At 41.6% G+C, this 17,070-nt stretch overlaps 1 protein-coding gene across 5 annotated transcripts in view; it reads left to right on the top strand.

Annotated features, from left to right (window-relative positions):
- The window catches only part of LOC122881690 (zinc finger protein 516-like), a 48,922-nt gene extending 32,583 nt beyond the window's left edge, over positions 1–16,339 (top strand). For 4 of the 5 annotated variants that reach the window (XM_044208205.1, XM_044208208.1, XM_044208209.1 and 1 more), the window contains exons 3-5: positions 1,869–3,182; positions 6,958–7,062; positions 12,583–16,339. In XM_044208205.1, coding sequence (XP_044064140.1) covers positions 1,869–3,182; positions 6,958–7,062; positions 12,583–12,782 — 1,619 coding nt within the window. In that variant the 3' untranslated portion in view covers positions 12,783–16,339. Of the gene's footprint in view, positions 1–1,868; positions 3,183–6,957; positions 7,063–9,666; positions 9,738–12,582 lie in introns of all 5 variants that reach the window. The other variant, XM_044208210.1, reaches the window with a different exon arrangement.
- Positions 16,340–17,070: the final 731 nt, after the last annotated feature.

Raw genomic sequence — 17,070 nt, 5'->3', positions numbered from 1 at the left:
AATGTATGAGAATTTAGCATTTACTAAAAGAATATTCTTGTCAAGATGTAAAGGCTTCTGTCCATCCATCCATCCTTTTTCTCTGTACCTTTCCTCCCCGTCCCCTCTGACTCTTTTCTAATCTCTAAGGTTACCTCTTGTGACACCAACTGTCTCTCATCCACTCCTCTTACCATTGAGCCAGCCAGGCTGCCTGATGTCTGAGGGATTGGTTATTTATAGAGTCACCTCCCGATGGAAAGGGATGCAGGCAATGGGGAAAGAGACACTCAGAGGACACTCTATTCGCAAACACTCTGATGTCCCTTACAGCCATTTAGCTACTTTTTGGGAATGCAGATGAGAAGCCACAGTGTCCATGCATATACCAATATGATAGGCTTTTAGACAAATCAGTTATAATTAGTTATAGATTGAAAACATTTTCCTTGGTGGTGATTTTTGTTCAAGTATAGTAAGGAATACAAACACATTCACACAGCTGTGTCTACATTTTTCAGTTCAGTTTTACTACTGGTGAGAGCTGACATCTGTGCATTCTTTTGAACAGCTCTATACAAGTGTGAAATTGGGGTTACTTTTGTAGGTTTCAGTGACATGGCTTCATGGAAAATTGAGATAGCGGCTGTGTTTGTTTCCAGGATACATACTGTATGTTGTTTTCTCCTCCCTTTACAAAACAAGAGTTACTGCGGTGACAGACTGTCAGCACAATGGCATACTTAATTGCCTTACACTCCTGCTGGGCGGGGTTTGTGTTAGTGTGTGTTTTTATGTTTGTGTGCATGTGTGAATATGTGAGACTGACAAGGGAGAGTCTGATTCAGGATTGGGAGGGATAGTGGAGAGTACCATAATGTGCTACTTACAAAAGCTAATCTGTTGGATCATAGGCGACTTTATTGTGTGCATGTATTTCTGTGTACGATGATGAATATGACCCGTCCATTATCTCATTTTATGGTTATGTTCAAAACATCTCAATTCCAAATTGAGGATTATCATGTTTTGCATTACTTTATGTTTAATAACCTTTTACATCCACTGTGAATGCAAATAGCTTACTTCTACTACCATAATTCCTATTTTTATTTGTACTCTTATACTCTTCATTCCTGAAATTGAACACTCTGGGAAATATAAAGTTTTCCAGTGACAACAGTAAAATTCACTTGTAAAGAAAAACGGGTCACAAACGCCATCTTGTGGGGAATTTATAGAGCTGCACTTCAGGAATCAGTAATATTGAGTCAATACAGTAAACACATCCAATGCAATTCAAAGAGCCTTACAATAAATAAACCAACTTTATAAGCTTTATAATATCCCATTTGTTTTATGTGTGTGTTTATTTAACTGTATGGTAATGTTTGATTTTATGATGTAATTGTTTCATACCATATGAACCATAATACATCCCAACAATTACCATAGAGATGAATCAACGCCTCTCTGACATCATTTTAACATCTGAACATGATAACCTTCATAGAAGTACTATCTATTACAGGGTCACTGTGTATCCTTGAACAAATAATCAAATCCTTGAAAGAATATCTAATGATAATATGATATAATTATTCATTGTTTATTTTTGTGTTGATATGTTTATTATCCTTGTAATAGTAGAAGTAATAGTTTTATTTCGAGATACCTTTACATGTAAAATATGATATGGGAATACTGGCCAATACTACAGCCTGGTGGCTGTTCACCAAAACTACATCTGGATGGAACAATATAAATCTGGCACAGTGAACTGACGTAATGAGCTCTGATTTATATAGCTCGTTGTAGAGAAGAGTGTAATCTAGATGATTTCCTTTGCAGGAAATTGATCTTTATGTTGTCATTAATTTCCCCTACAGATGAGAAGCCTTACATCTGCAGCCTTTGTGACTTTGTCACCACAGAGTTGAAGACCTACTTGACTCATGTTCGTGTCCAACACCCGGCTGCCCCCGAAGATAGACCCAGCCCTAGCTCCAACTCGGTCAGACGCACCTCCAGTGGTTATCCCAAGCTGAAGAAAGCTCTACTCCAGGGGTTGAACAACTCTGCATCACCTCCTGCTTACCTTTCAGCTCGATCCTCCCCGCTTGATCCCAGCGTGACCCCTGTGGATCTATGTGTGAGGGCTGAAGGCTGCAGGGGCATAGCCTCCCTAAACCTGGACAGGAAGAGCCTCCCTAGCCACAAGTGCTCCTTCTGCTCTCACTCCACCCGCTACCCCGAGGTGCTCTGGATGCACCAGACTGTGGCGCACCGCATCAACAGCAGCAGCTCCAATCTTGCTCCAAAATGGGCCCTGAAAAACAGCTCCAAGGGCTCCAGGGACAACTTATTATCCTCCAGGAGACGCACTGGCCCCCCGCCAGTCCTGGAGGGAAAGGAATGTCCACCGCTTCCTCTGCTGATGCGTGCCCAACGTACAAGGCCCCCTACCAACTCCGGTGAGGTTCTAAAGAAGAGCAGGCCAGCCAGTCATGCAGCCACTCCCTCATCCTCCTCTTCTACCCCTTCCTCATCGCTCTCCAAGGGCTCCTCATCCACTTCAGGCACCCAAGCTGGGAAAGTCCCCGTCCGGCCAAGCAGCAGCACCAGCAGCAGCGTCAGACACAAGGAGGACCAGAGTCATCAGTCTCGCTTCAGACCCAAAGTGGATATTTACCCTCGGGGAGGCTCATTGTCTTCCTCAAGTTCCTTGGAGAAGAGCACTGGTGCCCTCTCACATTCCTCAGCCCCAAGCCCCAGCTCTGCTGCCGCATCCAGGATTGCTGACCGCTACTTGATGCCTCAAGAGGGCCTGGGCTTCATGCTGTCAAGCAAACATGGCCTAGCAGAGTACAGCAGAGCTAGGGGTTCCCCTCATCAGCCGCTTCCCAACTCCCACAGCCAGGACCGGGCTAACGCTACGAGGCCCAGCACCATCACCCATAGCTCCACAGCAGCACACAACTACGGAGCCTCCCAGGCACATGGAGGCACTCTGCAGAATTCCTCCTCCTCCTCCTCTTCTTCTTTGCCTTCAGAGGCTCATGGAGATGTGAAGCAGGAGCCAATCGCAGAGGCTCCGGAGATGCCAAATGACATCCTCAGTTTCCTCAAAAACTACAGCCCGCATGAACTGGCTGCCCTCTATCACCGCTGGGGTGCAGCCAATGCCCTGCTGGATCCCACTGGTAGGGAGCAATTTTTGTTATATTTTTACTGATTAGCATATTTGTTAAAATTTGTAGTAACACAATACAAATTGTGTTTTTTGTTAGTATATGTCTTTGTAATACCATCATTCAGAAGAGGCTCTCTTGGAGAAAGTCTTGTGAAATCCCTCATCATTAGCTCACATACCAAATGCCCAGAGGATCTTTGCTGTGGAGAAAATGCCAAATGTCAGGAGTTGACTGAGCGTTGTGTTTTTAGCTGTTATGAGTAGAATTGGCTAAACTTGATAGGCTAAATCAGGAAAAAACACCCACAGTCACATAGATCCACAACATATGAACCATATTCTATCAGGTACACACACGCTGACTCTCTCTCTCTTTCTCTCTCTCTCACACTAACTTGCCATCTGGCAAAAGTGATTGACAGACACATATACTGCACGATTCTGACAAGGTCTTGAATAATGAAGAAGACATCCATTAAATGGGCACACAAATGTGTACTCGCATGTTTGTGAGTTATGATAAAAAGCCGTATCTGGGGCGGCGTGTGTGTCTGTGCATGTGTGTCCATATGTGCTTGGGTTTTTAGATGCGAAAGGAGCGTGTGTGTGTGTGTGTGTGTGTGTGTGTGTGTGTGTGTATTTATTTATTTATTTTTTTTTTTACTGTGAAAGACGTGAGAGAACCTTTGCTACTCTCAGGTCTGCGAGGCATGCCTAGTCTCCAGCTCCACTCTCCCAGAAAGCTGTCACAAACTGTTTAGGTCACGGCTCTGCCTGACGAGAGACTCGCACAGATGCAAATGGAGGGAGGCAAAACAGAGAGAGAGGAAACATAAGAGGCAAAGAGAGAGATGAGACAGAATAATTACCCCACCAGCTGCTTTGGAAATGGTCATTACCGAACATCCGCATTATTTGCCCATTTTCAGTTGTGTCTCTAAGGTCAAGTGGGGCTGTATGGAGCCAGGGGTCAAAGACAACAGCCCCAGAGCAGACGCATGACATCGCTGTCACCTGTCCAGGCGCATATCGTCACGATCCGCCTTAGCCCTTTGAGTCACATGCTATAAAGTGACCTTTTTTGAGCAACTGAGTCTTTCTCCCATTCCTCTCTGTAATACGTGTATGAGTGTGTGTGTCTGCTTGTGTTTTCCGTCCAGCTCTGTCTTGTCTTTCATTAGTGCATCAGTGAGAAGGGCTGGCGGCCCAGAGTAGAAGTAGAGTAACCAGGGGCCAGCAGTTGGGCTGCCAGAGACACTCTCTGTCACCTCCTCTGCCTCCCTGTCTTCCTTGTCCTGCTGTGTCCCTCCAACACCCCCCTCACTTGCCACACACACAACTAATGGGCACTGCCCAGGTATATAACAGCCTCAATGCTTGGGGGGTTGATGTGTCTGCTGGGGGTTTGTGCAGTAAGCGTCCCCCTCACCGAAAGCACCCCCAAACCCCCAGGTCTGTTATCTGTCAGCAAGAGAGGTCACAGGAGTGCATGTGTATGAGTGTGTGTGTGTGTGTGTGTGTGTGTGTGTGTGTGTGTAGTGTTCACAATGTCGTCAAATAGATCCAACCATCTTTAAATGCTTTTTCCTCTTGCTGCTGTCTCTGTGGCTCCAGCTGCTCTGACCACATTTACATGCACACCAGAAAAACAACATGATAATAAAATGCCTGACAGGTTCTTATTAAACAGTTATCGAAATTTAAAAAATTATGAAAAATATATATATAAAAATATAATGTCTTAAATATAGTCATTCCAGTTCTCCTCATCATGTAACAACAGGTTTCTTTATGCTGAATGGCCACTCTTAGCCACTCAGTATGCAATCTGTCTGCTTTGCCGAAAACAGGTTTCATGTCCCTTAACAATTAATTTCCTGGTGGAATTTGTCTTATACTGCCGCATTATAGTTTCAGAACTCTCATTAACTATGTTGAGTTAGAAATTGTCTGTTTTTGCCAGGATTCTTTTTGTTTTTTTAAATGATCTTAAAGTAAAATCCATGTAGCTTTAAAAAGTTTAAAAATCTGCTAATGATATATTGGTCGACAGTAATTTTTCAATATTAATGCAAATATACAAACAGTCTTGATACAGATCCCTTTGATTTTTTGTGTGTGACCAAGATACGTTTCTTGTTTCTTAACGGTCGACATATACACCAATGTTGGGCATAAAGTTGCAAATCTGCAATAAGCGAAGATCGGCTGATATATGGGCTGACTTATCAACAATGGTTGAATCTTTTCACCACCTCCACTAAGAAACTCTCGTGTCATGTCACGTGAGAGGATTTATGAGTTTTGAAGTCATCAAAAATCAACAAGTTTCTTCTTTTTGCCAATTAAGGCCTTAAACATGTAAAGCTGACTTGTGCATGTAATGGGTGTGATGTCGTGTCATGTGTGTATATGTGTGTGTGTGTGTAAACGTAGCCAATGTGCGCCACAGCCTATGCCTCACTTCCCTCCCTTGGACCAAACACACATATATACAACTCTTGAAACACATACACATGCGGACACACACACCTGACATGTGACACATGGGCAGCGGAGCGGGCACATCACAGCCGGGGCGTTTTAATTGCCTGTAATTTATGCGGTGTGTGTGTGTGTGTGTGCGTCTAGCTGTCAGCCTCTGAGATGATGCTGTGTGACAGCTGCAGTCCAGCCCCTGGAGCTAGCCGCTCATAATGACACATTAGACATACTAATGATGCCTGCGCGAGTCCACTACTGACGCTACCTACCTCCACCGCTCCAGCCAGGCTCTGTGCTTCTGTACACCCACTCACTTTCTGCCCATTACTGACCTTTATGTCTTCATTCGATCTCTGCAAACACTGCCATGTGAAAATGTCTTCTGCCTTGGAATAAACTGATGCTGAACCTTTTCCACCACTCTTCTCAGAAAAAGTCACATGTGAAATCTCACATGGGAATTCAAAGCATATGTGATTTTAGGACATATTGACCTTTGTATATTTCCTTGTTAAAATATTTTAAACTGTGAATTGTCTTTTGGTATATGAAATTAAGATTCCGTATGTGAAAGACTATGCCAAAAAGTGCTTATATTTTGAATTCACCTTTCTTCAAGAGAGTGGCATCGTTCAAAGATCAAAACTGCTAACAGCACAAACACCTGATCAAGACCAAATTTGGCAAAACATTATCTGCTGAGCTAAAAATTGTTGCAGCAAGAAAGACACACTTTGAATTTGACGATATGGATTCATATTCAAAAGTAGCTTCAACTCACCTGTGGAGAATACACACTCACTACTTTACTCTATAGTGAGCAGTAAATCCAGATTTTGGACAATTATGAATGACGACAGTCGCATAACAGTCATTTTAGCATCTATAAAATGCAACGCATTGCATTGTGGTGCTGTTTGCAGAAAGGAACCAGGAACACTACTTGATTTGTTCCATTGTTGGGGTTTTTGAGGGCATTTTAAAGTGCATAAAATTCACTGTCAGAATTCAGAAAAAGGGTGGATAGTAAATTCAGTGCACTATAGTAAATAGAGAGGGATTTCGGACACAGCCCATGTGTCCATGTGTTTTTGGGCCATCTTTAAATACAAATTTGTTAACTTTATTAACTGAATAAGTTCTAGAACCATCTTAACACAGCTGTATCTGTATGGGATGTATCAGTACATCCCATATGTTTGATTTATATAGTTTTGACTGTAATATGAGGAACCTGTGATGTTTTGTTGCTCTTTAGTACGTGATTTAATTGTGTGTTTCTCTTTCCCGTGTGTGATCAGGGATGCTGAGGTCTCTCATGCGGCAGGGACAGTATTTCTGTCATGAGTGCGGGAAGAGTTTCAGTCAGCCCAGCCACCTGCGCACTCATATGAGATCCCATACAGGTAAACAGCCATTAGACAGTGACACACAAACACACTCAGAGGAACACAGATTGCATACGTACACATATGTCCAGTGGCTCGACAACATGAAAAAGCGTTTTTAAATCAACTCAATCACAATTATAAATTTGAATACTACCTGTATGTGTCATCTTTTAACCCTTGTGTTTTGTTGAAATTGGCTTTACTTCCTCATCGTATGGGTCCCACAGACTCCACTGCTTTATGTGTAAAAATAATAATAATAATTGCAGAATTCACCATTTTACCTTTAAATATTATTTTCTATTCTTCTGACCTTATTAAAACCCAACATGAAGGACAGCATTTAAGTGGCAACCCTTCCATTTACCACAGACTGAGCTTAAACATTTGATTAAGGTGACAAAATCCGAAAATGACAATGAAGCTTTGGTATTACACTAAATATGGAAATATTTCATGTTTTATATATTATATGGGCTATGGATGAACAAATATTATGTATATTCCTTTTGTTTGCCAAAAAGTTATTCACGGGCAAAAAAAGTACAGTATGTTTATGTTAATTCTGTTTGGGGTCAATTACACGACACATTACAACAGAACGCATGAAGTATCAAGGTGATAAAACAATGAAATAGGGCCCTGGGTCTCTGGACCCCAAACAGAACAATGAGGTTAAAGAGGTCTGATATTAAGTCCTTTAACATGAGTTTTAAAGTCATATGCAGTAACTACAAGAGGTTTTGGATGAAAAATGGTTGGTAATCAAGTTGCAAGAGCATCAGTCACAAAAACTGTAAAATTATTTAAAAGGGAAAGGTATGACAGACATAGACAAACAACCTCAGCAAAGAAGTAAAAGCCAAAACAGTTTAGTATACTGGATGTAAGAAAAGTCCAGCATACTGCTTTAACCTGTAGAACAACCTTATTAGCTACTTGTTATTCATGTATTACTAGATGTTTCAATTTTCTTGGTCACTTCTTCAACAGTCACTCATTCCTGTGCCACCTGTGCGCACACATCATCACCCTCGCAGCTATTTATTCACCCAGAAACACTCACATGAGATATATGCATGGGGATTCATATTCTCAACAATATTTCATCATCTGACTCTCCATACGTCCGCTACGTTCCTGCATTCTCCAAAATAAATCAAAACAGATCTTTTTGTTCAGTTGAGTGTGACAGCAAGTCTGTGAGTCTTTCCCCGCCCTGGGCTGGGCAGCTGTCTCTATTTTTTAAGCTGAAACATGATTTGCTCCGGATACTGACCTGTGACAAATTGTATACATTATTAATCACATGTCAATTAGAGAGATGGAATTGCGCATTCTAATGAAGCAGAACAGCATTTGTCCATGCCAACCCTATGAATCCATTTGCATGCGTCCCAATGCTATTCACTAAACAGCTTGATTTAGACATCCTACCTTTTCCTCTACTTCCTCTGCTTTTCCTTAGTGTCCTTTCCGTTCCTTTCCTCTCTTGTTTCCTCTTATTTCGGCCCTTCCTATCTCCTGTCCTCTATCTTTTCCCTTTCCCTTTGTTTCCTCTCATCTCACCCTTTCACATTTCCTCGTCCTCTTTCATTTCATTTATTGTTTTGGGTCATCTTGCTTTTTCTTCTCTCCTCTTCCTCCATCTTTTCCTCTCTTGTTTCCTGCCATTTATTCTGCTCTCCTGTTCCCGTTTCCTTTCTTGTTTCTTCTCATCTCACCTTTTCCCATCATCCCTTTCTTTTTCCTTTCCTCTAATTTCCTCTTTCCTCGCCATTTCTCCTCTTCCGTTTTACTTTCCTGCCTTGTTTCCTCTAATCTCACTTTTTCTCCTCTTTCCTTTCCTCTCTTCTTTTCTCTCATCTTTTTACACTTCTCATCCTCTGTCCTTTCCTCTGCTCTCCTCCTTTCTCTTTCCTTTTCCTGTCTTGTTACCTCACATCTTACCTTTCCTTTCCTTCTCCCTTTTGTCTCCTCTCCTCTCCTTTTTTCTTTTTTTCTGCCTTCCTCCGTCTTCATTTCTCCCTTCCTCCTCCTCCACTTCCCTCTCCTGTCCTGTCATGTCCATCAACCGGGCCGGCAGTGATCACAGTAGACAGTGAGATAAGTAGTTTCTTTATAGAGAGTGTGAATGATATGTGGCACAGCCAGTGATTCTAAGTGACAGAGGCCAAATGGTAAGTGATGCAGCGCTCAGCATCCCCCCAAGCCGTATTGTAAACACACACACACACACACACACACACACACACACACACCCATGCATAGGGTCTGTAAACACTCGCCGAGGCTGTAATTAATGTTGTCACCGACGGTTGTCTTCAGCATGGACGTGCACACGCAGAAAAGGCCAGCCACCCCGAGGCCCCTATTAACATGCGTCATATTAAATCAATGACTTGCCTCCACCAGGTTCCATCACTATCATCACCATCATCAACACTGCCAGATCGCCTCTATTAGCAAGGGTGCTGGTGGCAAACGCCACTGTGTGTGGGTGGTGGTGGGAAGAAAAAATGCTTGTGTGGATCTGGTAGAGCTTTTAACCAAATGCCCTCCTCCCCTCCTCCTCCTCCTCCTCCTCTTCCTCCCCCCATCCTCCTTCTCCCCCCACAGTTGGGTTTGATTTTAACGGACTCCACAGAAGTACTGACGCTCACACCACCGCTTCTGAAGCTCCCAAACAAGTATGTGGCACGATGGCTAACCACTGGGCTTCCTCATCGCTTCTGCATGTTTCTTATTATTATTGTCTCACCTCTGCATGTGCGTGTCTGTGTCAATCCCACACCCCCATCCTTTTGTGAGTGTCTTTTTTTCATGTGTAAAAGTCACACGTGGCACCCTCTGCACCTGGCTGGCATCAACACCTGGCATTCTCACATGCTGCTGGAAATTAGTGTGTGTATCCAGTATCACAGTTGTCTCATTGAAAAGCTACGAAAACTTCAATTATGCTGACTTTCATGTTTTAATTACGCTTGAAGGGTTGATGGTTGTTTTAGTGAGAAAAAGCAACCTGACTCTTGTAAATTTCCCTCAATATCTTATTGGATTAAGTCAGAAGCACATACTGTAGTTTTTGTACTTCTTTAATTGTTTTTTTTTTGTCTCACCATATTGCTGATTCTTTCAATACATGATTGCATCACTTATTATACAAGTGTGGTTTTGACTTTGCCTGCATTGAATTTACACTTTTAAATATATACAATCAAATCTGTAACTATGTCCAAAGGTAATTTAGGCTGACTGGCTCTACAGCACATTTTGAGTCCATCTCCCGATTATATTCTTTCCTTAACAAAATGATATAACACACAACAGCAATTCAGCATATAACCAGTTCATAAAAACTTTATGAAAGCAGTTTATGAAAGTCTTCAAAATGCCAATCAATCAATTCACTTTAAAGGCCACGCAGCTAAACTGGTGGAACTTGATTCACAGCAGTGAATGTGCTGTCTGGTAGGATTATTTGTTGTTGGCTTATTTGGAATGTACATCCAAAGCTGCATACTGGTAGTTAGCAAGAGCAGTGATCCTACGTGCATACATTTGTAGCTGCAATATACTGCAAACTGCAGTCAAAGCATAGAACTGTCAGTTAATAACAAATACATTTGTTTCAGTGTTGGCTGTGATTCTCTCACTGCATCGCTGCAGTGCAACACGGGGAAAAAGAAGAACATGGTTCTACTCGCAAGCAGCAAATTAACTAGCACTAAACGTGTTTGTTTTTTAAATTTCAAATGGCAGTTGACACTTAGACATGCAGTCTGTAATGTGTGCATACAGGATAAGGATTCATGGCTTAACATACAGAAGAGCTCCATCTAGCAGAACTCAAACTTCAACAACAAATGACCAGTAATTTCTAGGAAGTGCAGTGTGAAAAGCATTGAGCGCCTAGAATCAAAGACAGAGACCAGAGCTAAAACGATTAGTTGATAAATCAATTTGTCGATTGACTGAAAAATTTTTGACAGTCTATTAATCATTTAGGTCACTTTTCAAGCAAAAGAGCCAAAAATGAACTGGCTCTAGCTCCTCAAAAGTGAGGATCTGCTGCTTTTCTTTGTCTTATATGATAGTAAATTGAATATCTTTGGGCTTTGGACTGTTGGTTGGTCAAAATAAGACATTTGATGATATTACCCTGTGGTTTAGGAAATTGTGATGGACATTTCTGACATTTTATAGACCTAACAATTAGTTAATAAAATGAGAAAATAAATGGCAGATTAACCATTAATGAAAATAATTGCTAGTTGTCCCTATAAGAAGTAATGAAAAAGAATGTTGAGGATTACCACAAATACATTAGTAGCCGTAGTTTGTTGAATGTCTTTTCAGAGTTTTCAGAGACAAGCATTGAGGCAGGGGGAACAGAGGAGTAAATCTGTTCTGCTTTGACATTCGGAGAGAGCTGGGTTCTACAGGCTGCGCCTCCATCTTAATTAATCACACACATCACACACTCACACACCCACATGGACTCAGATTTACCGCACACTATGAATGATGGGAGCAGGCGCAGCAGAGGGGTCCAATTAGATGTAGTGTTGACGCTGCTTTACGGTGACGATAACCTTTAGTATAATGTAGTGCACCGGTTCCGTCAGCCATGTTTCCTTGCAGGACGATGTCATGGAGGTTCTCGCTTTCCTCTCACGTCTCGCCCTCGCCGTCTCTCCAGCTGTTTTTTTTTGTGTGTGTGGTTTTTTTTGTAGATTTCTGTGTGATTAATTATACCTTTTTTTGTTTTTATCCCTCTCTCTCTCATCCTCACTGACCCCCCCTTCTTTCTCTCCGTTGTGTTTCTTATGATGTATGATAACAGCTATATTTCCTTGTTTCTTCTTTAGGGAGAAGGGTGCGGGAGGGGCACGGGGATTCATTTGTTTTCCCGCTTTGATACGCTTCCATTTATCAAAATGATAATTAGGTGCAATTAAATGGCAATCTCATTTGTTTTGTTCAGGTGTGTGTTGCTTATTATTTTATTTATTTTTTTCAGATTTTTGCAGAGGTGTCTGTGCCATTGTAGGTCAGTCTAATTAGAAGAGGGAGTATAGGGTGTGTGAGGAGTGTGTTTGAGTGTACGTGTGGGGGCATAAGGAGGCCCAGGTGATTGAGAGAACTACACAGAGACAAAAGTAGGACTGTTCAGACAGGGGATGTGTAGCGCTCTTCTCCATATGGCAGGGAAGAGAAAGTTTTTAAGCGAAATTAGGTGTAAAAAATTTAATGTGAATGCTGCTCTTGACCTGCATAATGTTTCCCAATTTCTAGTTGAATGCCATCACTTGTCTTGGTTTATGTTTGTCTGTGTGTTTGCTTGTTTCTCCCCCCTTTTTTGTTTCCACTGCAGCGAGTCTTATCTGTGGTCTACATCGTTATGTCTTGTTAAATCCCCTGTGTATTCAAAATTCTCTAAAAAGTCTTGTCCTCTCCAAAATCCTATGCATGACGTCCTCTCTGGCCTCCGCCTGACCTTTCAACTGAATGTGTTGTGTGTGTGTTCCTCAGGGGAGAGGCCATTCTGCTGCCAGCTCTGCCCATACCGAGCCTCTCAGAAAGGGAACCTAAAGACGCACGTCCAGAGTGTCCACCATATGCCTTTTGACAACAGCCAGTACCCAGACACAAGGAGCTTGTTACTGAGCCAGGAGGAGCGAGGAGCGCTGGCTGCCAAACACCCATCAACACCACAACAACAACAACAGTAGACCATCTGATATTACAAGGATCTGGACTTGGGACCAGACTAGTCAGGGAATCACACAACCCGAAAACACCATCTCCATTCCTAAAAATCAGAGGACTGGAAGTAGGACTCATGCTTGACTTTTTGAGCCTCTCCTCTCTACCCACCATCCTTTAATGACCTTAGAAGAATTTTCTACAATGAAGTCTCTTGTAATTTTTGGAAGTTTTTTTTTCTAAATAGGAGTTTGTTAAAGCTGTACTAGGCAATTTTAAAATCACAGTGTGGATTTGCAGCAGACAAGAGCATCTTATCTAGTAATAGAAAGGGTTTCTGGTGAAATTCTGCAGTTTGGAATTCAGGTGTCAGGTATGCACACAGGTGGGACATTTTCCCCGCGCAGAACAAATTAAGGGTGAAATATAAAGTGTCTCCTCAGCCGGAAAGCTGGACTGACCAACGGTCGATCTTTTGCTTCTCTTGGTCTTCTTTAGTATGACGGTTAGCAAAAATGAGCAGATTGTGTGTAGTTTACATCAACTTAAAGGATTTCTGAATATAGAAGCCCTCAAAATTCAAAGAGTTACCTCTTGCTGCCATTTTGGAGGTACCAACAAGCGAAGTTGCCTAGTGCAGCTTTACAAGAAAAGCAAAGGTTTTATGAAAAGAAGCGGCAAAACTGAACTTGAGTGCAACTGCTAGCGTTTTAATCAAGGACTGTGGCATTGCATGGCTGCTGTAGTTGCCCCCCTCTTTTTTTTAGCTTTATTGTATAAGAGTGTGTGCATTCCTCAGGACACCAATCATCAGAGATGAAAGAGAAGATGTTCTGCAATTCATCAACAGTCAACTGACACACTGCGAGTCGTTTCCTCTGGGTCAAGTCATGAAGATGAAGACTTGCATCTATCTATCTGTCTGTGTGTTTCTGCATGCACAAGTGTGTTAAAGTCACTTCCCTCCACTCCAGAGTGTAATGTTAGGAGTGCAGTGACCAGTCTGTGTACCTGATGATTAGAAGGAGAGAGAGCGAGAGAGAGGTAGGATTAAAAAGAGAGAGAGAGAACGCTAATGGGGGTGTCTGCTTTAGTGCTCATTAAAAAGAGTGTGCGTTTTTAATAGCCAATATAAATGAGCGTACCATTTTTATGGACATTCAATTATTGTCCATTTAAGAGGAAGGGACTGAGTGGAGGCAGTTTTCCTCCATAACTCCTTCATATTAGGGAGTGTTTCCGACACTTCTGACTTTGAATTAGACTGACAGTAGGAATGACAGGAAGACACTAGCTTGTGTATTTGCAAAAGAGAATATGGTACTACTAGTGTTAGCCAGCAAACATGCATTAATTTCATATTGCTAAAGGGCAACACTGACTTTATGGCCTGATGGTCTCCTTAACCCAATTTGGGATGGAAGCTTTGGTACCAAAACCACTCCAGGCTCTCTATTAGAAGGCCCGACAGCAGCACAGAATACCTTAGCACAATGCTTCCAAACCAGTGTAATGTGAGGGTTCACAAGATACTTAAAGCTAGGTTAGGTAACGTTGGAGAAACTAGCAAGAGACAGCTTGATCCCCCCAAATTTTTTTCCCCATTCAGGCCTCTAAAAAGTACTCAGATTAAATAAATTGTGGTAAGCTAAGCTAACTGGCTGCTAGCTGTAGCCTCATATTTAATGGACAGACATGAAAGTGGTATTGATCTTCTCATTTAAGTCTTGGCAAGACAGTGAATAAATGTATTTCCGAAAATGTCCCAAACTGTTCCTTAAAAAACTGGCTGTATATTAGCATGCTCATCCCACAGAATAAACAACCAGAGATGTAGAGCTGACTTTGTTACGAAAACATTTAAGCAGACTAATGAGCCAAACTCCCATGCCGTCAGCCTAATTTCTTGAATGGTGATGGTGAAGATTTGCATTCTAGGAGGAAAGAGGGAGGAGGTCAGAGAGAGAGAGAGAGCAGCCAGAGGTCAGGAGGTCAGGCTTCCAGAGAGATCAGGTATGAATACACGAGATGGAGATGTTTTGAAGCCTATTGAATTGTAGTGCTGTCACAGCCTTAACACAGGTGTGTGTGTGAGTGTGCATTTATGCGTGTGTATGTGCATTCTTTTCAAACCTCTCCATACTGTATAAGAGGTTGACTAACTTCTGTGTACTCCAGCCTCCCTCTAGATGCTTTGTATACTAGCCTACCTCCTGTTTGAAGTTTATTGGCTGGTGTGAAGCGTGGACTGTTCTTTTACTAGGAGGAGATGTTTTCTTTCTGTCCTGGGCTTGGTTTTCTCTCCTCAACAGCCTCTATGATTGAAAAAGCCATGTTGGGGAAAAGAAGAAGAAAAGCAAGGCAGTTTAAAGCAGCTCAGACTTACAGAGCAAGAGTAGAACTGTGGATTTGCAGACACATTTTTGTACACAAAAAAAATCAAAATTCAAACCAATTAAAGATTATGGAGCATACAGAGTACTGTACTTCCCTTCTATTTTGAAACCTCAGTAGTTTTTAAATGATGATGAAATGGTTGCTATACCAGTGGGTTGTTGAGTTATGCATACAATATTGTGTGCTTGAATATGCCTAATAATACACAAATGTGTATTTTGAAGGTATGGGTAGTGAAAATACTTGAAACGGATACTCTAGCCTTCGAGGTAGTGTAGTACTAATACCAATGTTGTACAGAATTCCCTTTAAGATTAACTCCTCAGTTATGAATTTGTACTCCGAAGTGTGACTTAGAAAAACTATGAAGCAGGAGTGAGTGTATGTAATATAAACTGTATATCTGTAATTCACTCTTACCAAACCCTTATATACAGCGGTAGAAACCAAATGGCATTACTAGTGCACTTAGACTAGGTTACTGCTTTAACCGTTCTCATTTTGTCCGATTCTAGCTGAGGTTTCTTTGAGAATGTCTTTTTAATGGTGCCGGGTAACACTCTTCAATGTCATTTCTGGTTTAGAGGCTTTTTGTTAGGATGATTCCATCGATTTTAATGGCAAATGATTTGTTCTGTGTTTGTGTGGCACAGCTTTTTAGCTATGTTTCCTCATGGAAAGCTTGATAATGCTAGGTGCAGCAGTGCTTATTTTTTCATAAAGATGTAAGAGTGTGTTTTTAGTCTTTCTCTTTGCTAAATTGTAGGATTTGTTCAGTAGCTAGTCATGGCTGCCCTCTCAGAGGGGCTGGCAGGTGTTGTTCTTTTCTCTTTGGTTGGGTTTTTATCATGCCTCTTAAGTTGTATTATTTGTGTCCGTATTGCTTTTTATATTTGTTATGAACTTCATGATTAATTTACCTTAGACATTATTATTCAAAATGTATTTGGTTGATATCTGTATTTATTATCACTTCAAAAAGGATAAGAGGACAGAGGCAGACAGGAGTGTTTGTTTAATTTGATTTTTCTGGGTTGTTTTTGTTTTTATACTGTGTAGTTTTCATGCCAGCAAGCCGACGTGAAAGCTCTACCTCGTCTGAGCCATTCTCAGTTCTGTTACACTTTTGTACATCATTTCAAAAAGATGTAATGTCATGTCCACAATAAAGACACACAAAATGGCACCTGTTGGGGCTTTTTCATCTGGTTTTGCTTGTTTGTTTTAAATTTACCTCAGCCACTGTGACTGAACACGTCCAAGTTTAGATGAAAAAGCTTCACAGATTCACAGTTTGCAAATTTTCTTCTCCCCTTTTTCTCACACTGCCGGTGTGAAATTTACGAAGAACCATGCAGTGCACTGTCTCTGAATATTGACAGGATTAAAAACTGAGCATATTTTGTATTCTTTTGTGTCTCTCACACGACTTATTCTTGCCATGGTCACTAACTGTCATCAGATGTTACTGTCAGCACTGTGCACACAAGCTCTACTGGTATATCATTCACTTTGCGAAGGAAGAAGTACGCCTCCTGGAGCTCTTTAGAAAAGACTGACTTTATCTTTGACTTGCCTATGACTCCAATGGCGTGTCCAGGCTTCTTTGACTGGTGTGGCCCAAGTGGGGCACTGACTTATGCAAGGGTGACATGAAGTACGTGCACACACACACACACACACACACACACACACACACACACACACACACACACACACACACACACACACGTCGGAATAGCATTAATTTACCATTTCTGTCTCCACTACTCATATCTACTTTAATTACTAACATTACAGTATCTTACAGTTTTTTACATTCCTGTGTTTAAAATTTTAATTTATAAGATAAATAGACCTTGCACCTATAAACGACAGTCCCGGACAAACCGGGATGTATGGTCACCGCATTATTTA

This window comes from Siniperca chuatsi, linkage group LG9 (genome assembly GCF_020085105.1).
Source record: "Siniperca chuatsi isolate FFG_IHB_CAS linkage group LG9, ASM2008510v1, whole genome shotgun sequence".
NCBI lineage: Eukaryota > Metazoa > Chordata > Actinopteri > Centrarchiformes > Sinipercidae > Siniperca > Siniperca chuatsi.
Note: the sequence above shows the minus strand (reverse complement) of the source record. Positions and strands in the feature narration are given on the sequence as shown.